The sequence below is a fragment of the Giraffa tippelskirchi genome, chromosome 4, assembly GCF_054371585.1.
Source record: "Giraffa tippelskirchi isolate mGirTip1 chromosome 4, T2T-mGirTip1v1.2.pri, whole genome shotgun sequence".
NCBI lineage: Eukaryota > Metazoa > Chordata > Mammalia > Artiodactyla > Giraffidae > Giraffa > Giraffa tippelskirchi.
Window position 1 is genome coordinate 202,323,489 of NC_137278.1, and position 22,155 is coordinate 202,345,643.

At 51.5% G+C, this 22,155-nt stretch overlaps 2 protein-coding genes across 3 annotated transcripts in view; both read left to right on the top strand.

Moving 5' to 3' along the window:
- The first annotated feature begins 472 nt into the window (after positions 1-472).
- Positions 473-16,527, top strand: LOC145545732 (TRIO and F-actin-binding protein-like). The gene is made up of 7 exons (XM_081590530.1): positions 473-522; positions 2,076-2,236; positions 7,421-7,560; positions 8,845-9,034; positions 10,119-10,290; positions 15,984-16,118; positions 16,265-16,527. The coding sequence occupies exons 2-7, from the start codon at positions 2,123-2,125 to the stop codon at positions 16,525-16,527; spliced, it is 1,014 nt and encodes a 337-aa protein (XP_081446656.1). The 5' UTR covers positions 473-522; positions 2,076-2,122.
- Positions 16,528-17,750: 1,223 nt separating this feature from the next.
- LOC145545463 (TRIO and F-actin-binding protein-like) overlaps positions 17,751-22,155 on the top strand; it is a 41,571-nt gene continuing 37,166 nt past the window's right edge. The window contains exon 1 of one of the 2 annotated variants that reach the window (XM_081590005.1): positions 17,751-18,255. In XM_081590005.1, the coding sequence (XP_081446131.1) occupies positions 17,765-18,255 (491 nt within the window). In that variant the 5' untranslated portion in view covers positions 17,751-17,764. The remainder of the gene's footprint in view (positions 18,256-22,155) is intronic. The other variant, XM_081590004.1, reaches the window with a different exon arrangement.

The window sequence follows — 22,155 nt, forward strand, 5'->3', positions numbered from 1 at the left end:
GATGTGCAAATAGTTGAAAACTGAGCTTTTCATTTCATCCTCAACAGTTACTACTACTAATACTTCCATTTTATAGATTAGAAAATTGAGGCACTGAGAGATTAAGTCTCTAGCCCAAGCTATGGGCTAAAGCCAGACTAGGGAACTGCGGCGGGAATGAACCGAAGGGAAAAGAGATTAGAAAGATCCAGACTCGCCAGTGCCAGCCGTCCCGAGAGCCCCCTGGGAACCCTGACGCGGCGGCTCAGGCTAAACGTGCGGCGGGTCCCGCACTCGGAGGCATCTGGGCTCCGCCCGCCTCCGCCCGCCTCCGCCCGCCTCCGCCCCGCCCCTTTCCCTCGGGTTGTCCAATCCCAGGCCCTTCATGTAAATGAAGCACTTAGGGAGAACCTATGAGAGAGAGGCAGGGGCGTGGTCTTCGCCCGCCGCCCGGGCAACGTTCTGATTCATTGTTAAAATAGAGAGGCTGTGACCCTTGGCACCCCACCCCGGCACCCACTGTGTGTGGAAACCCGAGCCGAGGTTAGTACCGCGAGCGGAAAGGTGGGAAGGGAGGGGAGGGTAGTGAGGAAGGGTAGAGGAGTGAGGGACACGGGGAGGAACTGTCTGACTAGCTGGATGGAGAGAGGTCCAGGGATCCATTCTCCGGGTGGGGCATGTATGTCCGCTGAAGGTTTCTCATTGTATCCACACCTAAAGTGCATTTTAGAGAAGGGTTCTTAATTGGTTGGGGGTAGGAGCAGGAAGCGGTATCGGTGAAGGGCACGTGTAGTTGAGCACCCCACACTCGCCCGCAGGGAAATAAGCAGCGTTCTCGTCTGAGGCTCCTTTATGTGGTGGGATCAAGAAGGAACCGCCCAGACTAGGCAAGACCGATGCGTCCCCCCCACCCGCCACCACTGGGAGCAGGGAAGGAAAGGAGAGATAACGGCCCTGGGTGGATTAGAGACCCCGGGGCTACCGGAGGGCCAGTGGGTGCTCCCTAGCCCCCTCAGTGCCCATCTACTTCCCCAGGTCTGATGGTCAAGGAGCCAGGAATCTTCTCCCTGGTTGCCCCAGGGGAGGATGTGAAATCCCCCATCTCTCCGTTGAGATTGGCAACTAAGGCCAGATCCCCTGGGACACTTTGGAGGAAACTTGACAGGTATGAGCTGCTGAACTAGGGGCACGGTAAGGTGCATGTGTGCTTGGGGATATGGATTGCTCACACTCCACCCCCCTTGATGGGAGAAGAGCATCTTCAAGTCACACTCTTCTAGCGAGGCTCCCTAGGACCCCCCAGGGCAGGGGGTTGGAGCCCTCAGTGGAGCCCAATGGGGAAAGCCGGGTGCTCCTCACAACATCAGGGTTTCTCTTCGGCTGAGCTCTGCCAGACTTGCTGTGTGACCTTATGTTGTTTGCTTTCATCCATGATTTTGTCCTCAACTCTGAAAATACCTGGCTAGCCACTTGCCTCTCTTCCCGGGGTTTCCTAAGGGATCTGTGTGAGTGGACAGTGTGATCCAGTGTCCCTCATGCCCACCTCTGAGAGTTCGGGGAGACACACAGCCTGGGTTTGAATCCAGTTCAGCCACTGGGACTTTAAGCGAGTTATGGGATCTCTGTGAGACTTAGCTGCCTCATCTGAAATTGGCATTCATTTTATCTACAATGTGTTTTAACTGTAAGGCAAGGGCACTGAAGCGTTGGGGTGCATTGGAATCATCTAGGAGACTTGTATAAAATGCACTGTATAAATGCCTTGTGTAAGTGCCTTATCTCCAGAGATTCTGAATGGGTGGATCAGGGAAGGAACTGGGAATATGCATTTTATGAGCAGCTCAGCTGAGTCTAACGCAGGGTCCTCAAAATACACTTCGAGCAACACTGCAGTAATGAGTAGAAATCACATGTCAAATGCTTGGCAGAGTGCCTGGTGCTTAGGAGGTGCTTAGTGAATGTTTGTTGAGTGAATAAATGAACAGATGAAAGAATTGATGGATAACCTCATTTCCTTGGTCCTTGGCTGTCTGGGATTAAACTGGGGCTGGAGTTCAGGTCAGCTGGTCTTTGCCTCCTGCTGCCATTCTTCCCAGGCCCCACCATCGGACTGAAGGAGCTGCCTTGGCCTGACTCAACTGATATGGAGGGGGTGGCTGGAAATGCCCCCTTCGAACACTTTGAAGCTGATGTGCTGGCCCAGAGCTGCTGTCAGGACTGCTGCCACCCTGAGGAGGGCCACAGAGCAAGGCACCAGGTGGGTAGGCTTCCCGGAGTGGTTGGGGTGGTTTGGGACAAGGGCGTCTATGATGTGGGTGCTTGGCCGGGCCACTAACTTGCAGCTGAACCCAGACACTGACCTTCACTGTGGGCAGAACCTCAGTTTTCCCAATCTGTACAATGAGGCGGTGGGACCACATTAATGTTTCCCAAATGCCAGTCATTCTCCTCCTGCTCTTATCATTTTTCGCCAAGCCTCATATAACCTATTTCTTGCTGTGCATGTATGTTAAGTCGCTTCAGTTGTGTCCGACTCTTAGCGACTCTGTGGACTGTAGCTCACCAGGCTCCTCTGTCCATGGGGATTTTCCAGGCAAGAATACTGGACTGGGTTGTCGTGCTCTCCTCTAGGGGATCTTCCCCTAGAAGACCCAGGAATTGAGTCTGCGTCTTTTATGTCTCCTGCATTGGCAGGCGTGTTCTTTACCACTAACGCTACCTGGGAAGCCCATTACTTGCTGTATTATTCTTTAAATCCATGCCCTTTTTTAAACTTATACTTAAACAAAAGTTTACATCACCACCACAAATAGAAAACTAGGATCATGTCTTTCATATAGAAGGTTAAAAGGAAAGAAAGGAAAAGGAAAAAGAAAGTCAGAAATGTCATTAAATTCTAACCAGGAAGTATTGTCATAGGCTAAAGGCTCTGAGCTTGGGACTTCCCCAGCAGTCTTGTGGTTAAGACTCTGTGCTTCCTCTGCAAAGGGTGATGGTTTGATCTCTGGTCGGGGAACTAAGATCCCACATGCCAAGTAGGGTGACCAAAAATTTTTTTTAAAAAGGGGTTCCGAGCCTGGGTCCTGCTGTCTCTCTGTTAAAAAGGGAGATTGGTAGGTGTTAGGCATTATAGATACCCCATACCCACTGGAGACTTTCTCCTTCAAGGTACTGGAGGAGTGAAAGGGGAGGCATTTTCTCACTTCATGATGGATGACGTTTTAGGCTCAGCCCTGGTCCGTGTAAACCTGGGACTATGAGAAGCATGGGACTGTGACTCTTCAAGAGTGCTTGACGTTGACCTCCTAATGACCCCGCCATTCCCAGTGCCCCTCTTGAGCCTGGTGGCCGTCTCCATGCAAGGGTTAGGCTCTGAGAAGTGGTCATTATAAGGGAGTTGCTATTCAGCTTTGGAGCCAGGCAGACCAGAGTTCCAGTCCTAGTTTGCCATTCACCTGCTGTGTGACCATGAGTCATTGACCTCTCTGGTTTCCCTCTCCTGATGGGTAAAATGGGGCAACAAATCCTTTCCCTCAGGGCATCCGGCCCTGCATAGCCCAAGTCACATGTGGCTAATTCAGTACACACTCGTTTCCTTTCTTCCACCTTCCCAACTAGAAAAATAAACCTGGGAGATTCTTTTCTACCTGTCCTGACACTGCCAAAAATAGCTCCCCAACCCTCACCCCCAAGTTCAGGAAGCAGATGCCTGAAAGCATCTGTGAGTCCGTCTCCCCTGCAGACGACCTTCTCCCAGTGGGTGGGGGGATGGCAAACTTGGAACAGGAGAAGGAACCTGGGTTCAGACACATCTGAGTGCTAGTCTCAGCCCCACCCTTTCCCAGATGAGACCTTGGGCCACCTTGTGTGTTCACATGTATTGAAGAGGTGCTTTTCTTCTTCTTCTTCTTTTTTAATTTTATGGATGTACCACGTGGCATGTGGGATCTTAGTTTCCTGACCAGGAATCAAACCCTCTCCCCTTGCAGTGGAAGCACAGAGTCTTAAGTACTGTACTGCCAAGAAAGTGCTGAAGAGGTGCTTAAAATATGCCGGGCATTATGCTTTATTTGGGGGAAACAATGCTAAATAGAACAGAGTTTCTGGTCATGAGGTTTGTAGTCCAGCAAGAGAAATGTAGACAAAGGAATCATGCAGGTAGTTGATCATGGCTGTGATAAATGTTGTAAAGGAACAGCAAGTGGCATGAGGGTAAATGGTAGGGTATTGGGGAATGTTACTCCAAAGAAATTATATTTTAGCTGCTTGGTGAGGACTATGAGGCCAGTGAAGTTGGGGGAAGAGGAGGGAACAGTATGTGCAAAGGCCCTGAGGCAGAAAGTAGGAGGCACACTTGAGAAGGAGAGAAGCCAAGGATGGAGAATGGGGTGGGGGGCGAGGTCTCACCAGCTTTGTGAGGACGTTAGACTTTTCCCTGAGGGGCATGGGGAACCACTAAAGATTTTAAACACGGGAGTGATGTGATTAGATTTGCATTTTCAAAAGTCACTCTGACTGCAGGACAGTGAATGGACAGCAGAGAGTGTGAGTGAACCAGGTGACCAAAGAGGAAAAGGTGCAATTACTCATATCAGAGATGATGGGTATTTGGGGATGTAGACAAATGGACACATTTCAAAACTAACTGAATAGGAGAATGTAAAGGATTTGGTCACTGAGTAACGTGAAGGGCCAGAACATGGCTGACTGCTAAGTTATTTCCTGAGGCAGGGTTCCTGGGATAAGAGGTTTGTTTGGAGTTGTTTAGTGTGGTGAGTGCGAGGTGCCTGGGGGACACAGTGAGGATGAGGGGCGTTTGCTTACTATAACCAGTTCAGGAGCCAGACTCAGTGGAGGAGAGAAGCTTTCAAGTCATCAGGATCTAGCACTGATGAAAGCCCTATTCACAGATGAACAGGTTCAAACATGTGGAGTCACAAAATCTTTGTGTTAAAAAAGCACCCCCCGGCCTGGATGGAGCTGTGCATTTCCCAGCTGGATCCTTAATTACACTGTGGAGCAAACTCATCCCTGAGGGGCCTGATGAATGTATCACCTGGGGTTAGAGCCAGTTCTGACGTCTTCACCTATGTTAGAAAATGCAGGGACTCCCCTGGAAGTCCAATGGTTAAGACACCAAGCTTCCAAAACAGGAGGCATGGCGTCTGATCCGTGGTGGAGAACTAAAGATCCCATATGCCACGGGGCACAACCAAAAATAGATACATTAAAATAAAATAGAGAAATTTTTTTTTTTTTAAAGGAAATGCAGAAACGGCCTCAGAGCAACCCTTTCCCAGAATCTTGCTTTAGCTCCCCTAGGCTCCTGGGTTCTGGGTGCATCTCTGCTCTGCTCTCAGCTGAGTCTCCCAGGCTGAGAGGTGCTGGAGGGCTTATCCCTGGAAATCACACAGTCTTGACTAGGTCATGGCCAGGTTCTGGATGGAGGGGTGAGGGGCTAAGTGGGAGGGTCTTGCTGTATGTCAGACTCCACACATTCCTTTTCAATGCATCTATTCTTAAGTGTATTTAACATATCATTGATTTAATGCTAATAAAATTCCATTGAATGTTTTAACATTGTTTATGATATTTAATATGTACAGACCAGGCAGTGTTATAAGCCTTTTACACATATATTAACTGATTTAATTCTCATAACACCCCTAGGAGGTGGGTCCATTAATTATCTCCACTTTATAGATGAGCAAACTGGGCTCAGAGAGGGAAGTCACTAGGCCGAGGTCACTCAGCCGGGAAGCGGAGGCACCAGGATTGGGCCTGATGTCTGTCTGAGGCCAGAGCCCGTGCTGACCCGCCAGACAGGAAAAAATCAGAGCTCGAGACTAGCTTCTGGGCCTACTCGTGCTGGTGAGGGGTAGTGATGGGGCTGGAGGTAAAAGCAGGGAGCAGGTACCATGACAAACTGGGGGTCCTGGTGGCCCCAGCTGGGACCCTTTGATGTTTCTCAGAGAGCTGCTCCTTCTTCATTCACGTGGCAAGGTCCCCAGGGCAGCCAAGGCGCCAGGCTGGGCTGCAGTTCTGACACCTCCTGCCACCGGGCGCTGATCAGAATCTGGCTCTGGGGCAGGGGGTGAAACTGAACTTAGCTGGGCATTCTCTGGCTCCGCTTGGCTCGGCAGACACTCCAGCCCACTCCTTGACACTGCCCAGGTCCCCAAGGGGTGGCCTCCCTGGAACCCGGAGACTCTGTGCCCACCCTGGGGCTACAGCCCAGCTGTGGCCTCCACCCTGGTTCTGGGCTCCAGGGTCCCCAGGGAGCCCGTGCCCAGGCCCCCCTGCCTGGCCCCTGCTCTCAGGTGAGCCGCGAGGATCGGGTTCCTGCGGTTTCATGTCCTGCATTGTTCTTGGCTGGGCCCCGGCTTATGAAACAGTAATGAGGGGCCCCTGCTCCCGCAGCCGGGCCCTCTAAGGTTTCCGCTGCCTCGGCCGCCGCCACCATGGCCCAGAGTCGGGGCCTGGGAGGGCGGCAGCGCGGGGGCCTGAGCCGGAGCCCCCCGGGGACGAAGGTGCTGAGAGCCGACAGCCGCCACCGCCGGAGCCCGCTGCCCAGGTAACCCGAGAGGAGGCGGGGTGCAGAGTGCCACAGCCGCTGTCCCCCCTACCGAGGGAGGGCCCTGCCACCCCAGGAGGTGGGGAAAAATGGGGGGGCCATCCCAGAGGTGAGCAGCCGTTCCCCCCGGGTGAGCCCAGCACCTGCCTTCGCAGGTGTGGCCCTGCTCAAGGCTGGAGGCAGCAAGGAGCTGGCAGTCAGCTCAGGGGCCCTACCCCCACTCCTGGGACCTTGACTTTCCAGCCCTGGAGCCCTAGACTCTCCTTTTGGAGGGCGTATCTCTCCTTTTCTCCAAGGTCTCCTTTCCTATCTCTTCCTCCCTTAGACATTTTCCTACATTCTCCGGGCCAACTTGATCCTCCCCCTCCCCCTCGGTCCTCATCCATGTCTCTCGGTGACAGAGACCCTTTGGGATCCTTTTGTGTGCTTCACATCCTCAGGCACACACTCACACATGTGTGCCAACACACACAGGGTTGCTTGTGTACACAAGTCGAGTGGGTATGTTGATGCGTGTGTTTATAAACACATATAAACAAATGTATATGCACTCTGCAAACAGATGCACCAGCGTACCCACTGGTCATGGACACATATGTGCACATGTGAATCCTTGCACACATCACAGGAATTTACACGAACACATACCTATACACATGTGCGCATGCACACACCCTGTACCTCTCCAGTCCCTAGCTTGGGTCCCCAGGGGCACTTCCAGTCTGATGGACAGCTTTCCTTGAGAAGCAGAGATCCCCGAGGAGCTGTCTGGAGACTTCCACACTGCCTGGTGGGGGGAGGGGCTGCACAGGGGGAGGGGAGCCCCCACGTGGGCTGTGAGCTGCCTCCTCTCCAATTTCGTTTTAGGAGCCTGGGAGGCCTGTGAGTGCTGAGGTGCCCTACTGCGACCTGCCCCACCGCCGGCCTGCCCCTGAGGACCCGCTCAGCACCCTGAACTCCAGCTGCCAGTCTGTGGTGGGTCCGGGCCGTGGGCCAGAGCCCGAGAGGTGGGTAGGACCCTGGGGCCTGAGGAGGGGTTCCCGGGGTAGGATGCCCTCACCCATTCCACCCCACACCCCTTCATGATGGCAGCCTCTGCCTGTGATGGCTGCTGGCGTGGGTCACATGGTCCGTCCACTTGGCCTGGGCACAGGAGCAGTGGGCACATTCCTTTGGGGGATGGAGCAGCTGTGTACCCGCCCTGTGTGGGCATGGCCCAGAGCCTGCTCACATTTCCTGGTTCCTTTTGCTTTAAAAGATTAAACAGTCTCGCACCCAGGGGCACTTGTTATCACGCACCTACCTGACCATGCACTGCTCCAGGCTGTCTCCACTCCGGGGCCTCAGTTGGACTGAAGTCCCTCTTTGGGGCCATGGTGCCTTGGAGGGCATGGCTGAGAGTCTAGAAACCTGAGTTCTAGCTTCAGTTCCCTCCCCGATGGGCTGTGGGAACTTAAAAGCAAGTTTTGGCCTCTTTTTGTACCTCAGTTTCCCTGTTTTTGTTTTTTTTTAAAGAGTTATTGAATCACATAAGCATTGTTTTGGGACCATGTGTTCCTCTTGGGTAGGCATTATTTAAAAACAAGCAGCTCTGAATTCAAATGTTTCAGAAAGTCTGGGATAAACGAATTTGAATATCTTTTTTTTTGCAGGATTTAGAGGTTTTAGTATGCTAGCATGCGTTGTGCTTTTGGGTGGGGAAGGTAGGAGAAGTATATAATATATTTCAAACTTATTTGATCACAGGCTTCTTTTAAGGGTCATCACCCTTTTCTATCTCACAGGCCCATCTGTGGGTCACTCTTTGGGGATAAAGCCAGCTCTAACCTACTGGCTTCTTTACTACAGCCCCCTCCCTGGTATCCAGACTGGTGGCCCTGTCACTGCCCCTCAGAGTCCCCCATTAGCTCAGCACTATTCTCTCTTCTTAGTCTTACCAAGCTTGGGGTTCTCTCTTCTGCTCCAGGGACATGGTTGGGGCTGGGGCCACAGCCCTGAGTCACAATGCTTTTCTGCCTTTTCCTAGCTCTGTGACCTTGTCCAGTCCCTTGACTTCTGTGAGCCTCAGTTTCTTCATCTGTAAAATGGGAATCATTGCATTCACTTAAAATGGAGGCTTTTGGAGCTAAACAAGATAGGCCCTGTGAAGGGCGGAGCATAGACAGCCCTTGGTGTTAGCTCCCTCCTCCACCCAAACATGGGCTGTGTGTGTACCTGAGCGGTGGTGGGGTGTTACTCCTTAATTCCTATTACTTTGAGGGAAAAAGTCATGAGTCTGTCTCCTCTCCCAGAGGCCCACCAACAGGGCTCCTGGCAGAGGGCTTCACAGCTGCCTCCAGGAGCCGGGAACCTGAGGCAGCTCCCTACCTGGAGGGCCTGGCCTCCTCCCCGTGTGGCAGCTTCAACGAGAGCCCCGACTCTGGCACCAGCGCCAGTCCTGACTGTGAAGCCCCTGATGATACCAGCGACTCGTCGTTGGTGGTGAGATGGGGGCGGGAGGCCAGGGCAAGAGCAGGTGTCATCCCTGGACCAGCCCTGGGACCCCACCCAAACCTCCAGACAGGGCTGAGCCTCTCACACCAGGGAAGAGAGCCCAGGTCCTCTGCAGACTTAGGCAGCATATTGGGCTGACCATGGAGAGGCGGGGACTCTGCAGGGCCAGCCCAGGGGGCCGAAGGTCTGGCTATGACAAGATGGAAGCAGGCATTTCAGCTGACGGGGGGAGCTCCCGGTGAATCACCAATGGGCTCCGGCTGCCAAAATCTCTCAGTTCACAGAGGCTGGGATGTTGGGTGTGGTACCCAGAGCAAGAGTGAGACTGGCCCTGGGCCCTGCCCTGGTCACACACTGCTCAACCCCATAACCAGCCCTGGCATAGATCTCCGGGGATCAGAGGAAAGGGAGCAGGCTGGGGGGCCTGGCAAGGGCAGGGTGGGGGGCCATTTAGCCAGGAAAAGAGGAGACTCAGGGGAACTTCCTGGGACATTCAACCCTCAAAGGTCTGTCCTGGGCCACAAGAGGCAAGCTATCCATGAGAACCTAAGGGAAAGTGATAAGATTCAGAATAAAACATCCCAGCCCATGGGCAGTGTCTTGGGAAGTCTTACCATCCCACTCTGGGGTAGAGACTTTCATGGCCCTAACTTGGGGCAGGAAATCTGAGTTTCAGAGAAGAGATCTCATTACTTGAGGCCACACATCTGGGAAGTGGTGGGGCTAGAGTTTGAACACACCTACTTCTCTGGGGACTCTGGAATGTCTCTGAGGTGGGGCCCCTATACCAAGGCCCTCCTACCACATGGGGTCTGACTCCCCTGGGTACAAGTCTCCCCCCATATAAACCATTTCCCAGCTGTGTGACTTTGGGCAAGGTCTTAGCCTCAACAGACGTACCTACCACACCGGGTTGATTGAAGATCCTAGCACAGTCCTGAGTATACAGCAGCCGCTCTTTCAATGTCAGTTCCTTTCCCTTCCATCTACCCATCTCACATGGTGAGTGCAGGCCCTGGGCTCTCTCTCTTTTTGCTCTCCAAACAGACTTTCTCCTCCCCTTCTCTGGCAGGACTGGGACACTGTTGAGAGACGGGAGGAGGCCCCCAGTGGGGACAACTTCACCGTGATGATCCCACGGAAGTTGCAGGAGGGGCCAAGGGCTGACAGTGCCCGCAAGGCTCCTCCTCTTCTCACCCGGTCCCGTGTGGGAGGAGGAGACACTGCAGGCCAGAAAAAGGAGGGTAAGTACCTTCTTCCAAGCCAGGTTGGTCCCTGTGACCGCAGGTGTGGTGATGGCCTAGGAACTGGGAATCAGATGGCCAGGTCTCTGGCCACATGGGCCCCTGGATACACCTTATTTTGACAGCTTGTCAATAACAGTAACAGTTCCCGTATAATTATGAAGCAAACATAATGTGCCATGCAACTTGCTTTAAATACATCATCTCACAACTGGTGGGTCAGGTTGCAAGTGACAGAAACTGACTGAGTGAAAGTCTAAGGGAATGACTTCAGGTTTGGCTGGATCCAGGTGTTCAGACAGCATCAGAAATCTGGTCTCTGCTCTGTTTTCTTCTGTGTTGGCTTCATTTTCAGCCAGATCCTCCCCTGATGATGACATGCTGAGCAGCAGCAGTGGCAGGTTGTATCCTACCTCATTTTCAGCTCCTACAGTAAAAAGGTACAATCTTCCCTATAGATGTAGCTGCGGTCCCAGGAAGGGTTCTCCCTGGGACCCAGCATGGTTCTTGTGCCCAAACTGGTGACCAGGGATGGGATCAGCCCCCTGTGCAAACCTCATGGTCTGAGAGTCAGGGAGAGGAGATGGCCTGGAGGCAGTTAAGGTGATATTTCCATAGAAAAACAAAAGACGCTGGTCAGGCCAAGCCCACTGATGCCTGTGACATTGGTCAGCATCTCACTGGTATGTGAACCCAAGATGCTGGGCCCTCCATCATTACTGCACTGTGTTGCCTCCGGGCCTGTGTCTTCAGCATCACGAGGATTTGGAAAAGTGAGATGGGGCATCCATGTTCTAACCCCACGGGGCAGTCTGGGCTTCCCACGGCTCCTGTAGCAGTCAGACATCAAACACGTGAGCACTAACTGTGTGTAAGACCTTATGCTAGACACCTTGGGTGTTCAAGGGGAAATAGACATGGTCTCTGTCCCAGAAAGCTCATCATTCAGTAAAGCAAACAGACAGGAGATGACGAACAGAAACCCAGGACACAGGAAGAGCAGAAACAGCTACAGGGACAGAGGCAGAGCAGAAAGAGCTTCATTCCAGCCAGGGAAGGACTCAGAGGAACGCGTTCTGGACGTGATGGTCTAGTTGAGAAAACTGCTGAGTACAGGCTAGGAGTGTGACGAGGGAGTATCCTGGTATGTACAGCTTCAGCAAAGAGGGGGGTGTATAGTTGGGCCAAACCATGCAGGGCCTCGAGTCGAGCCAAGGGGTTTGGACTTTCTCTTCTCTCTTTTTTTTAAAGTGTCTCTATGTCTTTCTTTATTTTTTCTTTCTTTTTTATTTATCTGATTGTGTTGGGTCTTAGTTGCAGCACGTGGGTTCTTCATTGCGTTGTCATGCAGGATCTTTCGTTGTGGTGCACGGACTCTCTAGTTGTGGCAAGCAGCTTCAGGAGTTGCGGCATGCAAGCTTAGTTACTCCAAGGCATGTGGGATATCAGTTGCTGGACCAGGGATTGATCCCATATCCCCTGCGTTGCAAGGCAGATTCTTAATCACTGGACCACCAGAAAAGTCCCTGGACTTTCTCCTTTAAGTAGTAGGGAGCCACGGAAGGTTTTTGAGAAGGGGAGTGATGTCATTGATCCTGAGCCTCGAAAGAGTTTCACTAGGGCAAGGATGCAAAGAATGCAGGGTGAGGCTGCAGGATGAGAAACCAGTTAAAGAGACTATCGCAGCCACGGTAGTAATAACTGGTTCAGGCACAAATCACCAGCTGATGCTAAATTCCTGCATGAAGGGTTGTCGGGGAACAGGATATTCACAGGGCCTCAAAGTGTCACCCCTCAGATTACACATCAATTACGGAAGGAAAAGGCACCCTTAGGATGAGGAGATCTGGCAGACACCAGCTTAACCAAGTGGCCACTCAGCATCCTGGCATGGGGCAAACTGGCTGGGTGCCCCCGCATGGTGCACTAGGGAGGACACAGCATCTTTTCCCAGTTTGGCTGCTAAAAAAAAAAATCCATTGCCTGCCTCTAATCCCGACAGAATATCAGACAAACCCAAACTGAGGGATATTCTGCAAACTAACTGACAGGACTCTTCATGAAAGACCAAAAAGGACTGGGGAGCTGTTCTTGAATAAAAGAGGCTACAGAGTCAGGGAAGCGAAATGCCATGTGTGTCCGGGCTTGGGTCCAGGATAGGAAAATAAAGAGGCATGAAAGACATTATTGGGATAGCAGGGCAGTTGGAATGTGGACTGTATGTATTGTATCCTTGCTGTACTTCCTGAGTGTGATGACAGAAGCAGACCATCCTCACTCTTAGGAGGTGCACATGGAGGGGTTCCTTGGTGGCTCAGACAGTAAAGAACTTGCCTGCAATGCAGGGGACCCAGATTCGATCCCTGGGTCGGGAAGATCCCCTGGAGAAGGGAATGGCTACCCACTCCAGTATTCTTGCCTGGAGAATTCCATGAACAGAGAAGCCTGGTGGGCTAAAAATCCATGGGGTCACAAAGAGTTGGACGTGACTGAGTGACTAACACTTTTAATGGAAGGCTTAGAGGTGAATTGTCATGAGGTCTCTTTTAAAAAATTATTTATTTATTTGGCTACATGGGTCTTGCGGCACAGAGGATCTTCAGTCTTCACTGCAGCATGCAGGATCCTTCAGCTGCGGCATGTGGGATTTAGTTCCCTGACCAGGGATTAAACCCGGGCCCCCTGCATTGGGAGCTCAGAGTCTGAGCCACTGGACCACCACGGAAGTCCCTCCTTACCCTTTATATCCAATCAGCAGCAGTTCTGGTCAGCACCTCCAAAATACACCCCAAAATATGTTTCCTTTTTGCCATCTCTGCCACTGCTCCCCGATCAAACTAGTGGTTGTTGCCAGAGCCTCCTTCAGTCTCGGGTTTTGCCAGGCCCCTACAGTCCATTCTCCCTCCAGCAGCTGAGCCATCTTTTAAAAACATTCATCAGATCTTGTCAGCACCCCACCCCCACTGCCCTGCCCTCTCAGGCCCTGGGGAGAGGGCGTGTGGGAAGAAGTGCCTCCCCAGTGTGAACGGCCTGATTGTGGTGGGATTTTCTACTAGACATCTGCTTTCTTGCTCTTAAACACAGGGTAGTGGGGTGGGGGGAAACCCTCACTATGCGACCCGCTTGATCAAAGGCAGTCACCACCGTCCACCTGGTGGCAAGCTCCCAAACTGCAGCAGGAGGCCACAGCCTGGGAGGAATAAGCCAGGTGCGAGATGCTGGGAACACTTTGACATCCCTCTAGGGCTCCTCCCAGTTTGCAAACACACTGGATGGAGCAGGCTGTGCCAAGTCCCGGCTGGCTGAGGGACAAAACACAGATGCCCTGAACATCTGCATAGTCTGCCGTGTGTGCTCAATAAAGGGGCTGCAAGAATGAAGTCAGATCTTGGTTGGGCCAGGCTCAAAGGATGTGCTGATTAGGGGAAAAGGAAGGAACCGGGGCTGGGGTGCTGAATCACCTGTGAGCCTCTGGGAGGGGCGGGAGATGCCATCTCAGCTAGCACCCAGGCTCACCGGGCGGGAAGACTCCAGGACGAGACAGAGCTCAGAGCTGGAAGGTGGTGGTGCAACATTACTGCTCACTTACGGTGTGCTAGGCACCGGAGACATAGCTGTAAGTGAGAAGGCGTGGCCCCTGCCCACAGGGACCTCGGAGGCCAGCAGGGGTGGGCAGAGCCTTGCAGGCCATGGGAAATGCCTGGGTTTTATTCCAAGTGCAGTTGGGAGCCCTGAAAGTGGTTTGTGTGCTTGTTTTTAAAACTTTTAGAATAGTTGCAAAGATTGTACAGAGAGTTTCGATTATACCCTTCACTTGGGTTCCTGCAATGTTGACATCTTACATAATTATAGCCCAATTATCAAAATTAAGAAATTAACTCTGGTAACAATACTGTTAACTAAACTACAGACTGTCTTTGTTGTTTTTAATGTTTATGTGTTTATTTGGCTGTGCTGGGTCTTAGTTGCCGCATGCGAAATCTTTTAGTTGAGGCATGTGAACTCTTAGCTACAGCACGTGGCTCTAGTTCCCTGACCAGGGATCGAACCCGGGCCTTCTGCATTGGGAGTGTAGCGTCTTAGCCACTGGACTGCCAGGGAATTCCCACTACAGACTTTCTTTGGATTCACCTTTTTCCCCACAAATGTCTCTTTTCTGTTGCAGGACCCAATCCAGAATCCCACATTGCATTTAATCATCATGTCATGTGAACTTTCTCCCATCTGAGATAGCTCTCAGTCTCCTTGTAAGCCAGGGTGGTCTAGCTAGGTTTGCTTTTCGAAAAGATCTCCCTGGGTAGATGATGACCTTGTGCCCAGAGTGTACATGTTGGAGGGCTATTGTAACCATCCAGGTGAGAAAGGAGGGAGGCTGAGAGCGGGGAGGTGGGAAGAGGTAGATGAGAGAAGCTGACAGATTTGGACTGTCATGGGACATCAGTCCATCAGGCAACAGCAGGCAAAAAAATTTTCTCCCCGGAGGCAGTGCTCTGCTGGTTTCTGGGATCCTAGTTCCCCCATCAGGGGTGGAACCTGGGCCCTGGCAGTGAAAGTGCTGAGCCCCCAGGGAATTCCCAACGATGAAAACTTCAAGTGCCGCTCTGTGCATGGTTCCAGTCCCCTGAAGGGTACTAGAGACTCAGGGTTCAATGATACCAGCTCAGAGAGTGTGGAGGAGGTAGAAGTTTCAAAGTAGGAGAAGAGGGACTCCTTTTTCTTTTTGGCCAAGCCATGCAGCTTGTGGGATCTCAGTTCCCCCACCAGAGACTGAACCCTGAGCCAAGGCAGTAAATCCCAACCACTGGGCCACCAGGGAACTTCCCAGAAAAGAGGGACTCTTAAGCATGGCCTTTAATGAAGGCAGTCATGGCCCCGTCAAGATGAGGCCCCAATAGCCTTTACTTCTCTTCTGAAGCACCAACCCAGGGACGTACGTGCACAGGGCTGGCGGCTACCACATTTTGGGGACCTAGGGACTGAGGGGGTGGAGGGTGACACCACTATCATGCTGCCCCTTCCTTGGGATGGGGTTTGTGAGGGCATCCCTCACTGAATAGGGAAGTTATGAGAATCCCTTAGATCAAAGCTTCTTCAGCTGTGGCGTGGGTGCAGATGGCCTGGGAATCTTATTAAAATGTGAATTCTGATGCAGTGTGCCTGGTCGGGGTGGGGGGAGGAGCTGAGAGTTGCATCTCTAACAACCCCCACAGGTGAGGCTGTTGCTGCCAGTTTACAAAAGGAAATTTCTGGACCTATCACACAGGAGTCTCACTGGAAGGGAGGGAGGGAGTTCTGGGAATCCAGTTGCAGGAAGTAGAACAGAAATGGAAAGTTATTGGTAGCTGCTATGAGACCCAGCTCTTCCTCTCTAGTCTCACAGAGGCGGTTTTCAAAACTGGTCTTGAAGAGTTTGCTTCTTTTCTGAAGGTCACTATGTGACCTTTGGCTCTAGCACCCACCCCACTTTGACCGAGTTCGCCTTGTTTTCAATTTCAAATTCCTGACTTCAGCCTGAGAGGGGCACCTAAGCCCTCCTGCAGTCTGACTTGCTCCGAGGGACAGAGGTGTGTGAGGACCTCCAAGGAGATGGTGTGGGGTCTGCCCCAGTCATCTGTCCCAGGGGACCAGGAAAGGTAGGCTGTGGGAGCCACCTGGACCTCTCCCCTTGCCTTGAACCTGCCTCCTCTCTCTAGGCTCTGGAGGTGGGAACCGAAGCGCCAGACAGCACTGGACCAAGCTCCGGGGAGAAAGCGGATACTTCTCCTTGGAGCGGCCCCGGTTGGCACCGACCTTGGCCTCCCCCACGACGCCACAGAGCGGTCCTCGAAGTGCCACCTCCCAGGCTTCCTCTCTCCATCGCTCTGCCCCAAGGAACGCTGTCCAGGCTGCTTCCCCACAACGCAGGACCTCCCGAGCCACCTCTCCCCACCAAATCACCCAACGGGACAACGCTGGAACCTCACCTACTCAACAGGACACCCCCAAGACCTCTTCCACACAGCGGGACACCCCCAGAGCAACCTCCCCCTCAAGAGCTGCCCCACGAGACAATCTCAGAACCGCGTCCGCCCAACAGGATGCCCCCAAGACCTCTTCCACACAGAGGAACACCCCCAGAGCAACCTCCCCCTCAAGAGCTGCTGCACAAGACAACCTCAGAATCTCATCCACCCAACAGAACACCCCCAAGACCTCTTCCACACAGCGGGACACCCCCAGAGCAACCTCCCCCTCTAGAGCTGTCCCACGAGACAACCTCAGAACCTCGTCTGCTCAACAGGACGCCCCCAAAACCTCTTCCACACAGCGGGACACCCCCAGAGCAACCTCTCCTCCAAGAGTTGTCTCACGAGACAGCCCCACAACCTCATCCACCCAACGAAATAATCCTCGGGTTTCCTCTCCCCCGAGAGCCACCCAACAAGACACCTCCAGAGCCTCTTACACCCAACAGGATAACCCTCAAGTTTCTGTTCCGACTTGTACTCCCCAGCGGGGCAACCCCAGACCTTGTATTCAACAGAACACACCTAGAAGCTCTTCTGCCCAAAGGGACAACTCTAAAACCTCTAGTACCCAACGGGACAATCCCAAATCCTCTTCCTCACGGCAGGAAAACCCTGGAAGCACCTCCTGTCAGGGCTGCACCCGACAAGACAATCCTAGAGTATCCTCTCCCCATCGCTCCTCTCAGCAGAACAATCCCCGGAATGCCTCTCCCCACCGTACTAACAAAGACATCCCCTGGGCTTCCTTTCCCCTCAGGCCAACGCAGAGCGATGGCCCCCGAACCTCTTCCCCATCTCGCTCCAAGCAAAGTGAGGTTCCCTGGGCATCCATTGCCCTCCGGCCAACCCAGAGCGACCGGCCTCAGACCTCATCTCCTGCTAGACCAGCTCAGCGGGACTCACCCCAGTCCTCCTCTGGACCCACCCAGCGCAACTCACCATTCTGGGCCACTGCCACCTCCCATAACCCAGGCCACCACGGTGCATCCAGGACCTCCTCACCTCTGCACCCAGCTCCCCATGGTGCGCCCCAGACCTCTTCTGAGCCCCCCCAGCCTCCTTGTGCTGTGTGCATTGGGCACCGGGACGCCCCTAGAGCCTCCTCGCCTCCTCGCTATTTACAGCATGACCCCTTCCCCTTCTTCCCAGACCCCCACGCATCTGAGAGTGAATTGCCCCACCATGACCCCCCTTATATGCCACCAGCCGTATGCATTGGACACCGGGATGCCCCCCGGGCTTCCTCACCCCCCCGCCACACCCATGTTGACCCCTTCCCCTTCCTCCCCGGCACATCAGATGATGAGAACCAGTCCCCCCAGCACAACCCTCCTCAGTTCCCCCCATCTGTGTGCATTGGGTACCGCGATGCACCCCGGGCCTCCTCCCCACCCCGCCAAGCTCCCGAGCCCTCCCTCTTGTTCCCAGATGTCCCCAGAGCCAGCACAGAGAGCCTGGTCCCTTCCATGGACTCTTTGCACGAGCCTCCTCCCATCCCCACACCGGTATGCATTGGGCACCGCGACGCACCTTCCTTCTCGTCCCCTCCACGCCAGCCCCCCGAGCCCTCCCTCTTCTTCCAGGATCCCCCTGGGACGAGTATGGAGAGCCTGGCCCCCTCCACCGACTCTCTGCGTGGTTCCCCAATGCTGCCCCCTCAGGTGTGCATCGGGCACCGGGATGCCCCTCGAGCCTCCTCCCCACCCCGCCACCCGCCCAGTGACCTAGCACTCCTGGCACCCTCACCTCCGCCGGGCAGCTCGGGGGGCTCCTGGGGCTCGGCACCCCCAGGGGAGATCAGGCACAACTTGGAGAGGGAGGAGTACACCGTGCTGGCCGATCTGCCCCCGACGAGGAGGCTGGCGCAGAGGGAGCCGGGGCCCGGGGGCAGCAACGGGGGCCGCACCCGCAGCCCTGGCCGCACAGAGGTGGAGCGCCTCTTCGGGCAAGAGCGCAGGTGAGCCTAGGGCGGGGGTGGCCAGGTGGGCTGGAGAGGAGGCTCAGCAGCAGGCCAGGTGGAAAGTCCACAGGCTTAGGTTCCAGATGAGGAAAGGGTTTAGACCCTCCTCTTGCCACTTACTGGCTGTGTGACCTTGGGCAAGTCACACCACTTCTTAGTTTCCACATGTTAGAGTTGTTTTTAACAATTAAATGATAATGCGCATAGCCTAGTAGTTAAGAGCAAAGACCAGGGTCAGGCAGGCTGGGTTCAAATCCTGGGTCAAAGCCATTCCCCAACCTATGTGATGCGGCAAAGTGATTTAACCTACTTGAGCCTCAGTTTCCTCATCTGTAAAACTGGAACTTTAATACATTAATTTAAATGAGGTCAAATTCTTCGTTGGAGAGTCACAGGTTTATTTTGTTTTTCCCACCTTATGTGAGGGAAGAAGAAAGAGTCCATGTTTTTCTTTCCGCCTTGACAAACAAAACTCACGGGTCCCACACATTTCAGAAAACGGAGATGTCAATTTAAAAGTATGGCCAGGGGACTTCCTTAGTGGTCCAGTGGCTAAGACTCTGTGCTCCCAATGCAGGGGGCCTGGGTTCGATCCCTGGTCAGGGAACTAGATTCCACATGCTGCAACTAAGAGTTCACATGCCACAACCGAGACTTGGCATGGCCAAAGAAATAAGTAAAAATAAATTTATTAAAAAAATATAGCCATAGCCATATATCTTAAATAAGAGAACCCACAGGATGGCAGACTTTCTGGAAGTTCAATGTCCCTTTTCTGGGACACGGTGACAGTATCTGAAGTCCAGGCATCACACGAATCTCCTTGGTCATCAGCTCCATTCACACGGGCGTTTAAGACCCAGCAGAGCATCTGCTTTTCCACGACCTCAGGGAGGAGAAACATTTCCTCCAGATCCAGCTGAGATTTTCATTAGCAGTTCCAGCCTCAGTCTTTAAGGGTCAGGGCTGGAATTAATTAGTTAGGGACCCAACCCCAGTTAGGGTCAAGAGAACCAAAAATATATAGGTCTGAAACTCTCGAAACTTTCTGTGTAGAAGTCAGTAAATTACAGCATATTTACTGAGACCAAGTTGTACAACCATCAGCACAACCTAATTTTAGAACATTTCTACCACTGTAAGGAGCTGGTAATATTTTGCATCCACAATTCCTCTCTTTGTTGTCCCTTAGACAACATTTTCTCTTAGATTTGAATCTGCATGAAAAATCTTATCTCTTATTCTTCAGATTTCCTTTCCCAAAAAGTTTTATCCATTTACTACCCAGGTGACAACCTTTGTGGGCTCCAGCATCAGTGTAAAATACACTTTTTGTTAGTTTTTTTCTAGGGAAGTTTTAAGGGTCACAACAAAACTGAGGGGAAAGTACAGAGATTTCCTGTGTAGACCCTGTTCCCACAGGTGCACAGCTGCCTCCACTCCTAACATCCCCCACCAGCGTGGTCCACTTGTTACCATCCATAGGCTTACACTGACACATTATCACCCAGAGTCCATAGTTCACAGCAGGGTTTACTCTGGCGATGCACATTCTGAGTTCAGACAAACGTTTAATAATATGTGTCTACCATCAGAGTATCACAGAGTAGTCTCACTGCCCTGCAAACCCCCTTTGTCTTTGACCTTTTATTATGACCCTTTTTTTTTTAAGATTATTTATTTTTTTAATCATTTGGCCATGCCTTATGACGTATGGGATCTTAGTTCTCCCACCAGGGATCGAACCCAGCTCCCTGCATTGGAAGGGTAGAGTCCTAACCACTGGACCACCAGCAAAGTTCCATAACTCTTTTCAGTCTAATGTCAATTTGCATACTTTTGACTTTATCTGGTAACTGGGCAGGATCTTTAAACCAAAGTTAAATTTTCTTTCCTTTTTTTTTTCTTACTATGGTAACTTTTAGAGAGATAAAGGATTTATTGTAGAAGTCTGAAATATGTTTATTCTTTGATTAACCACTTAATTGTTTTTACACAGATACTTCATTTTATTTTGCTCCCTTTGATGTAGATTATTTATCTTTTTTAAAAGCTTTATTGAGGTGTGATTGATATATAAAAGTTGTATACTTAACATGTATGTTTTGGTGAAGTAGATTATTTACCTTTTAACCAAGCTTTTACAACTCTACCGAGTAATTAACATTTTCCCTCTTGTATGGTATTTTTTCCAAGTAGGAAACCATTTGTCCTCTGAAGATAAAATTTGAAAACCTATTTAAGTATCTGTAAGGGACAGGCTGAAATTCATGAATGGGTGGCTATAAAGTGGTACTTTTCTTTTCTCCCATTTATTCATTCAACGTATTTATTGAGCTTCTACTCTAAGTATCCTTCTCACTGAGCCTGGAAAATTTTCCTTAAAGGGCTATTACATTAAAGCATTAGGAATTTTGACTTGACATCTTCATTTTCTACCCTTTTAATGCCTTTGGAATTTTTTTTTTTAATTGAAGTATAGTTACTTTACAATGTGGGGTCTCTTGTCTTAGAATCATATAAGCATTTCCTAGTCTCTTGAATTCAAAACAGAGCCTTCACAGAATTTGCTAGACTTGATGGCTCTTGTCCTTTAATACACTCTGCAAGTGGAAGAGCACATCCAAGCTTTCAAAGGAAACGCATTTCCTTTGTAGCCCTTGGTGCAGCCACACCCACCCTCAGGAACAGGTGGCCCGTGGAGACACTTGCTTCAGCGTCAGAAAGCCTGGGTCTCAGTCGAAGGTTCAGAATCTCCTTGATCCTTCACTCCTCTCTCCATCCCATATGGGGGAACATCTCAGAAGGAATGCTTATTTAACACGCTGAAGTTTATATGGAAAATGCCCTCACTCGGGAGAGAACACACATTTGCCTCGCCAGCCGCACAAGGTGTTTTCTGCCATTCTCCCCACTAGTCAGCATTGGGGTTTTTACTTCCTAGTTCTAAGAAAGGTTCAGATCTCATAGAGAAAGGAACCTTTCTTGCTTCAAACCGGATTAAAAATCAAACCTGATTAGGCAGCCTTCAAACTCAGAAACACTCCAGAGTAGGGAACTTCAGTTCCCTGTGAGTCACATGCTAAGAAGTGCTAAAACAGCAAATTAGTTTATGGATCTGATTCTAACGACATTGACAAAAGCCATAAGACAGAACAAAGCCCAAGCCCATAATTGTTTTATTCTCCAAACCTCTATAGAGTTTCAGCCTAGTCTCCAAGCTAGAGGCAGACTGCAGAGCACAGCTCCTTGCTCAGACCTGAGCAGAGATTCCTCTTCCTGTTTTGCTGGCTTGGTTAAGGTCAGCACCTGGTCATCTTTCCAAGGCTCCTCCTGGTGTGGTTTAGCTACCAGAGACACAGTTTCATTTGTCAATTTAAATGAAGTCTGACTCTCAAACCCTCTTGCAATAAATATCCTAAATGTCCAGTGGAGTGGTTAGGTCTTACATATGGGAGGGGAGAGATGTGCCCAGATTTGTTCAGTGTTCCTACATTTCGACAGAGATGTCATGTTAAATATTAATAGCCATGGCTACCAATTATTAAGCAAGACAACTAGCTGAAACTAGGGACTTAGGGGTTATCTTTGTTAGATGTGGCGACAATGCCTAAAGTTTGGATGTCTTAGAAATGACATTTGCATGAGTGGTTTTATGTTGGCCTTTCTGGAGTTGTGGGGAAGAGCGGATATTTCTTTCTTCTGATCTTGCTAAGAGCACTTTTACTGACAGCTAGGATGGCTGCAATCCTGTTAGTAGTGAGGGGGAAAACAGGTGGGCCTTGGAAGTCCAAAATTTACCATATGGGCAGAAAGAGGGCAAAAAAGGATGGGATATGGCAGCATATGACATTATGCATCTCTGATCGCCACCTTATGGCTTGTAGGAGATGAGGT

What these genes read in the sequence shown, in the direction of transcription:
- LOC145545732 (XM_081590530.1), top strand. Translation starts at nt 2,123, where the DNA reads ATGGAGGGGGTGGCTGGAAATGCCCCCTTCGAACACTTTGAAGCTGAT. An exon ending in GCCACAGAGCAAGGCACCAG is followed by an intron (nt 2,237 to 7,420) that starts GTGGGTAGGCTT and finishes ATTTCGTTTTAG; the next exon opens with GAGCCTGGGAGGCCTGTGAG. An exon ending in CCAGCGACTCGTCGTTGGTG is followed by an intron (nt 9,035 to 10,118) that starts GTGAGATGGGGG and finishes CTTCTCTGGCAG; the next exon opens with GACTGGGACACTGTTGAGAG.